General features: G+C 29.9%; 2 protein-coding genes across 2 annotated transcripts; both read right to left on the bottom strand.

Annotated features, from left to right (window-relative positions):
* On the bottom strand, nt 1-390 carry LOC140919114 (sugar transport protein 14-like). Its single transcript, XM_073364638.1, has one exon. It carries the CDS (start codon nt 388-390, stop codon nt 1-3), a length of 390 nt encoding a protein of 129 aa, XP_073220739.1.
* A 4,004-nt stretch (nt 391-4,394) lies between these two features.
* LOC101509052 (sugar transport protein 14-like) lies at nt 4,395-7,624 on the bottom strand. The gene is made up of 4 exons (XM_004512971.4): nt 7,225-7,624; nt 6,350-6,672; nt 5,583-6,212; nt 4,395-5,026 (listed from the first exon to the last, which is right to left on the bottom strand). Exons 1-4 carry the CDS (start codon nt 7,364-7,366, stop codon nt 4,586-4,588), a joined length of 1,536 nt encoding a protein of 511 aa, XP_004513028.1. The 5' UTR covers nt 7,367-7,624; the 3' UTR covers nt 4,395-4,585.

Raw genomic sequence — 7,624 nt, 5'->3', positions numbered from 1 at the left:
TCAAAGTAGCTCAATAATAGTACAGGTAGAAGATGATGAAATTACCATGCACAGTGTCATTTCAATACCAGCTTCTATAAAGAAAGCTCTTCTACCATACTTGTCAACCAAAGCCATTGAGATGAGTGTGGCAACAACAAGTGCTACACTTGTAATAACAGATAAATATAGAGCTGCACCAGAACCAAACCCTATTGTTTGGAAAATGACAGGAGCATAGAACAGAATGGAATTGTTTCCCGTTAGTTGCTGAAATGCTGGAATAGCCAAAGCACCAATTATGAACTGAGGTCTATTCTTTCTCAAAAGCAGATTCTGAAATGGATTCTTGATAGATTTTGCTTCTCTACTAGCCTCAGCAAGATCATCAAATTCAGCATCAACATTCATCTCTCTTTTGTCTTTTGCTCTTTTTTTTCTTCTTGAGTTAAAAAAGTATAAAAATATTTTTAATAGAAAAAATAAAGTACACTAAATCTCTATGTCTCCTTTATTATAGGTATGGATTAAATAATTCTTTTTTAAAAAAAGAAAGAAAATTGACTCTAATAGTTTTATTTTTTTTGGACAAAATTAAGTTACAATACTTTCCTAACACAACTTTCATGCATTAATTATATTATATTCTTAATTTTATCTTCAAATTTAAGCATTAATTATATTCTAACATTATATTGTGGTATACCTATTATATTGTTTATGATCTCTTTCACCGTAAAATTTATTGAATCCTATTTGTATAATTTCTAAGCTATAGTATCTAATAAATTTTAATTGTAAAATCACCTACATAATGTCATGTTGGATTCTAACATGAATATAAACTTTAAAAAAATATTAATGTGTTAAAAAACATGGAGTACTAATAGGTTTTTCATTTTTTTGTCAAAATATATATTTTTTCTTTCCATCTCTCTTTCATTTCTTTCTGTCTCTCCTCCATTTCTTTCTATCTCTCTTTCGTTACTTCCTTCAATGGCACTCAACTACAGGTTAACACTTATCCACTGTTGCATGGATGCATTAGATCAACAGAACTTTTTAAGGAATGTTTACAAAAGTATTTTGGTTTTCAAAAACAAGACGTAATCTTTATTAATGACTAAGGTCCATGTAACCTTAACGGTGCTTCAGTTGTCATGAAGCACCCGAAGGATCTACAGGTCCATGTAACAAGACATTTGATGATGATTTTCTTACGACTGAGATATCAGGTATGTGAATTAAGAAATTACATTTTATACAGCTTTTAATATATGTAATCAATTATAGAATGAATTACTTTTCTACAACCAATTTAAAATTAGTGTTTTTGTTTTTGTCTCATAAAATTCTAATTATTATATATAATTCTACTTTCCGTACAATAAAACTTCTATTTAATTTTCTCTTGTAGGGATATCGTAGACAATCTTCCTAGAGAAGTTTGTACAAGAAAAACAGAGTATTAGCTATACATTACAACAACAAAATAAAATGGAATCAGTGTGTCTCTTCAGTCAGCGTGCCAAAAACACCAAATTGCATGGGAGACTAACGAGTTTCTTAACCATGCTTGTACTTTTACTCATTGTTGAAAATTGTCCGGCGAAAATGTGGCCAGCCATCTTGAATCAATAAAAGAAACAGGGCAATCTTTTTGGGAGACAGGAGCCACGACATTCCTATATTTTTTTTATTATATATATATATATATATATATATATATTATATATATATATATATATATATATTATATATAATAATTAACGGTATATTATGAAAATAAGTCATAAATTATTAAAATATTCTTCTAACTGGTTTTCAGTAATTTGCACCTCTCTCATCTCCACTTATATGTAATAATCTTATATTTGCTTTGTACTCTCTCTTATAATTTATACTACTAAAATATAATATAATTAATACAACAACCTCTATATATACATAAAATAAAAAAATTTCAAGAAATTTTTTTAAAAAAGATGAAAATTATAAAGTTTATACATTTTTTCAAATTTCTTTTTTACATTTTTTCAAGAAATTTTTTGACAAAGATGAAAATTATACAACAAGCTCTATACATTTTTTCAAGAAACTTTTTGACAAAGATGAAAATTATAAAATGGATATATTTTATTTTATTGAATCGTGTGAATTGTGAAAATTGTATAACTGGTAAAATGTATTAATTGTGTGATTTGTGAAAATGTATGAATTGTATCGTACTCTAAAAAAAACTATATGACTATTTCACGGAAAAGAAGTAAACGAGTTGCTTAACCTTTACCCACGTGTTCAAACAGCAGCATTGTATTGTTCAGACAACCATTCCCATAACTTCTTCCTTGGTGGTGGTGGAATACAAAAAGAAGTTGACAGTCTTTTACAAAAAGCAGTCACGATGACATGTAATGATTTCATGAATATTATTGAATGATGACACGTAATGATTTTATCAATGTTAATGAAGGTAAAATTTTAACTAAAGGAGAGAAAAATATTACCATTTATGTCTCCATAGTGATAACCTTGTTGAGGATCTCACAACTGTGTTAATATATTCCTTTCTTGCTCAGCATAGACCTCTGTCACTCCTTGTCCACAAGGAAATTGCGAAGATGTGTTGCAAACACGAGTCGTTGGCCCAACGGGAGAGGCCGTCGCCTGGCCAAGAAAATTTTGGCAGCATTTGACTCATGTCTAGAGCAATGTGTGATAAAGTTTTGTATGGTGAAGTTTCGATAACACGACGGAAATTGAAAGACAAGTGATTGGTCCATTTAAATGCACATGCATTAGATATAATTAGTGGGCCTATTTAAATAAATAAAAAAAGAAATTGACTTAAGTAGTTTTATTTTGCACATGCATTAAATATAACTAGTTTGGTCCATTTAAATGTCATCAAAACTCATTAAGGATCCATATGATTTTGAGGTTTTTTTTAATCATTTATTTGCATGGTTATTTCATCGTTTTAGTGCGACGTTGTTTAACTTTTTTTGTTTTGTTTTAGTATTTTTTTGTTAGATTAATATATTAATTTTGATTAACTATAGATTCAATTAATGGTGTGGTCATTAGCTTATAAAAAAATGAATTGATCACCAATACTATAAATATTTGAACATAAGTTTGATATTTTGGTTATTTATTTTATCATGTTTGTAAATATTTTTCTATTTTATGCTATTAATTTATTCTTTTTTAAGTTTAACGACATTGAATTTGTGTTATTTTTAATATAATCTATCAAAAATATTTTTGTAATTAATAAAACTCATTAAAGATAAATCAATAAACATTTTAATTAAACAAAACAAGATGGCATATGCATGTATCTATTTACATCTTCCACGTGAGATCAACTTGCACACAACACAAATTCCAAAATGGTGCGTGCCTATTTTGTGAAGGAGAAGGGATTTTTTTAAAAAAATTGTGATTTGATTTTTCTTTTTTATTTGAGATTGATTTTGAAATCGTGATTTGCAAATAATTTTTTTTTAAAGAATTTTGATTATAATGAATAAATTGTTAATGTTTGTACAAGGAAAAATATAATGAACACGAGATTTTATTTTTAAAATTCGCCTAAGACACCAAATACCTTAAGACTTAAAACTGATCTTGTTCAAAATTATATTGTAGTTATATTGTTTATTAAAGATTTTGTGTTGGCGTAGCTAAGTGATTGAGCTGACACAATGAAGAAGCTTGAGAAGTAGGTCTAGACTTTGAATTTTAGCTACTAATGTAACATATTAACGAATATTTGTCTATCGAAAATCACACAAGAAAAGATCTTATGCTTATATAATTGGTGGGAAATAGCAGAAAATGTGTGAAATTTTGGTCTTTAAAGGAAGACTTTTCGTAGAATAGACAAATTTTTCTTTCAAAAATGTTGCATCTGACATCCTATAAGCCTACTTACTTTTTGAAAACATTTTCTATTTTCATTTTTTAAAATTTGTGTTTATTTTACATGTTAAGTAGGAAGTAAGAGACTTTTGTAGTTAAAAATTAGTGCATTTCTAGAAGCAATAAAAATGTCACATAATTTCCAGAAATTCATTTTTATTAAGCATTTATAAAGATAGATTGTCAAGTTGCAAAATATAACCGGGAGATGTATGTTATCATCTATATTAAGTGCTTATTCAAACTTTTGAAATGTTTATTGAAATAAATTGAAAATAGTTTTTGAATGTTATGCTTATTGTATTTAAATACTGATTCAAGTCAACTTCATGTGACACAAACGGTTGAACTTTTAGTTCACCCTCGTGATTTGAGTTCAAGTCTAGAATTATGCAATTTATAGACTAATATATAAATTCATTTGTAAATTCTCATAGAAATATTGATTTAAGCTTTTGTCAAAAAATAATTGAAAACATTGTCAAAAACTAATCTACCTTATTGCTAAGCTTATAGCTTAAAATTGTATTAAAATTTATGTTATTGAATTCAAATAAATTCTTCTAAACATCTCCAAACTAATATCTACTTTACTGCTATGCTTCTAGATTTTCTAAATGATGTTGGAACAAAATTCTTCTATATGAAATCAGAATGAAAAAGATTCTGAGATATTGGCTTATACATGTGTGACAGCCTCCTCATTGTTTTCTTTTCTCACTATTATCTTCCAAAACCAGTGATTCTCAAACAGATGATAAATCTCTTCAATTGGAACTTGCTTAGTTTCTGGCAAGAAGTAGTAGACAAAACAGCTCATAAGGGTAACCAATGCAGCAAACAACAAGAAAATTCCATACTTTAGGTGGCAGAGTGATAAAAGGAAGAATTGTGCTACAAGAGCTGTGAAGATCATGTTGACACATACCACAACACTTTGTGCAGCTGATCTAATCTCTAATGGAAAGAGTTCACTGGGAACTAACCACCCTAAAGGACCCCAAGATCTTCCATATGCCATAACAAATAAGAAAATCAATATAACTAGAAAGATACCAGCTCCCAATGACAGTTGTTTTCCTTTTCCAAATTCAACTGCCAAAATTATAGCTGTAGCAATCTGCATATTTCACCAAAACAAAACAAAATAACCCTCAAATTAGCAACAAAATGAAGTGTTATATTTTTCATTTCATTAGTGTTAGTGAGTTATAAAAACTACATATGAGTTTAAGTGTGTGTTTGGAACCAAGTTTGAACAGTCAAACTCGCATTTCAAAACAGATTTCACCGTGAATTTGAGAAGCTACTAATTGGAGTGGTAGCCCAAACGCGAGTTCTTGCAGTGGAAATCATTTGTGAGTCTACTGAGAGAATTTGCAAGTTGGCTTATTTGAGTTTATCAACTGGTATAAGTACTTGTGAGTTTGTCTGAGAGAATCTATAGAAATAGCTTACGACATGTTCATAAGCTACATGTCATAAGCTATTTCAACTTAGATCAATAAACTCTTCATAGTAGCTTATGAAAATAGTTATACTTTATACATAACACTTATATGTTATAAACTATTAATTAAACTGTTTATCCAAATAGATCGGGATGTTTACTAGATTTTAGAAAATGTTGTTCAAAGTAGCTCAATAATAGTATATGTAGAAGATGATGAAATTACCATGCACAATGTCATTTCAATACCAGCTTCTATAAAGAAAGCTCTTCTACCATACTTATCAACCAAAGCCATTGAGATGAGTGTGGCAACAACAAGTGCTACACTTGTAATAACAGATGAATATAGAGCTGCACTAGAACCAAACCCTATTGTTTGGAAAATGACAGGAGCATAGAACAGAATGGAATTGTTTCCAGTTAGTTGCTGAAATGCTGGAATAGCCAAAGCACCAATTATGAACTGAGGTCTATTCTTTCTCAAAAGCAGATTCTGAAATGGATTCTTGATAGATTTTGCTTCTCTACTAGCCTCAACAAGATCATCAAATTCAGCATCAACATTCCTTGTGCCTCTTATTTTTTCTAACACTAATCTACCTTCGTCGATTCGGCCTTGTTCGACGAGACTGTTCGGTGTTTCGGGACAATAACAACCTCCAATGAACATGAATGTTGCAGGAACAGTAGCTAAACCAAGGGATAATCTCCATCCCCAAGGATGAAGTTTCTCAGTACCATAGTTCACAAGGTTTGCAATCAAAATTCCTAAACATGTTGTTAGTTGGAAGAGTTGATTCACTGCTCCTCTGATTTTTGCAGGAGCCATTTCTGACAGATATAAAGGAACAGCCTGCACCATAATTAGAATCATGCAATGTAATTAAAATCACTTTTATAATCTGTAACAAATTGAGCTGATTAACATGTGAGAAATTTGTTTATATTGTCACTAATGTATAATTAGTTGTTAACTCAAATTAAACTTACTTGGTTTCCAAATCCAATTCCAATGCCAAGAAGGATTCTCCCAATGATCAACATTGCAACATTTTTAGCACTAGCATTAAGAACAGCTCCTATAAAGAAACTTACAGAACCAGCTAAGATACTAGCTTTTCTGCCTTTGTATTTTGTTAGACTTGAAGCACCAAATGTGGACACAAGAGCAGCAAAGTAGAGTGATGAAGTAAAGAGTGTCAACATTTGATCATCATATTTACAATAATCTGTTTCTGAAGTATTGGCATGCTTTTTTTCGTACACGTGCGGGAAGAATTCTTTGAGGAAATCGTCCATGGAAGTAACTCCACCTGTGATTATCAAGCAATCTTTTTAGACTACCGTCCATAGTAAAATCTGTTAGCTTTCAAGCTATTGCTTCAAGTACAAGAAAATACAAAAGTAGAATAGCATCTGAGTTGTAGAACTTGTTTATTGAATGAATGAAATGTGTTATTTATACATAGTTCATTCTAACTGTCCTCTAACTAACTAACTCAATTAGTTAGTTAGCTATCACAAACAACTAACACTTTACTTGAATTACACACATTATCAATAACAAGAACAATCTGGTTTATTCAGATCAATCTGGTTTCTCCATAACATTTTTGGTTTACTGCACTCTAACAAAATCATGTTAACTTATTTGAGTATCAAATCATAGTTTGAGTAAAAGCAAAAGAAAAGTTACTTTATTGCACAAAATTGCCCTAAGGGATTCACATGAAAGGGAAAAAGGTGCATAACAAACTATGAAGGTTATATATAACTTCACACATTTTCTTTGAAAATGACACCCTACACTTATAAATGCCAAAGTCAAAATTTTAAAAAAGTGATTACAATTAAGTTGAACTTACCTGAAACTCCAAGATCATAGCCAAATAAAGCCCCACCAAGAGCTCCAATAATGCAAGAAAATATGAGATATCCAGTAATCTTATGTTGATAAAGATGAGCCCTCTTGAGGGACCCACCATCTGTGAAACCTCCACCAGCCATATTTTTTTCCTAACTTTTTTATGTGCCTAAAGAATCAATTCAAGTGATAATCACTATCTTAAGGGATTATTAACATAAGAGAAAACTTCGTTATCTTATTTTTTTTTTTTAAATTCAAAGTGGATAAAGAGAAAAGTCATAAGTACCAACTCTCATAAGGATTCAAAATATAGTAAAAAAAACAAAAATCATGAATGTAGCATATGACAAAGTTAATACTAAGTGCTACTTGCTGTTTTAATTTTTTTTATTCCCTAA

The sequence above is a fragment of the Cicer arietinum genome, chromosome 8, assembly GCF_000331145.2.
Source record: "Cicer arietinum cultivar CDC Frontier isolate Library 1 chromosome 8, Cicar.CDCFrontier_v2.0, whole genome shotgun sequence".
Lineage (NCBI taxonomy): Eukaryota > Viridiplantae > Streptophyta > Magnoliopsida > Fabales > Fabaceae > Cicer > Cicer arietinum.
The sequence above is the reverse complement of the archived record's forward strand: the minus strand, read 5'-3'. Positions and strand labels throughout refer to the sequence as shown.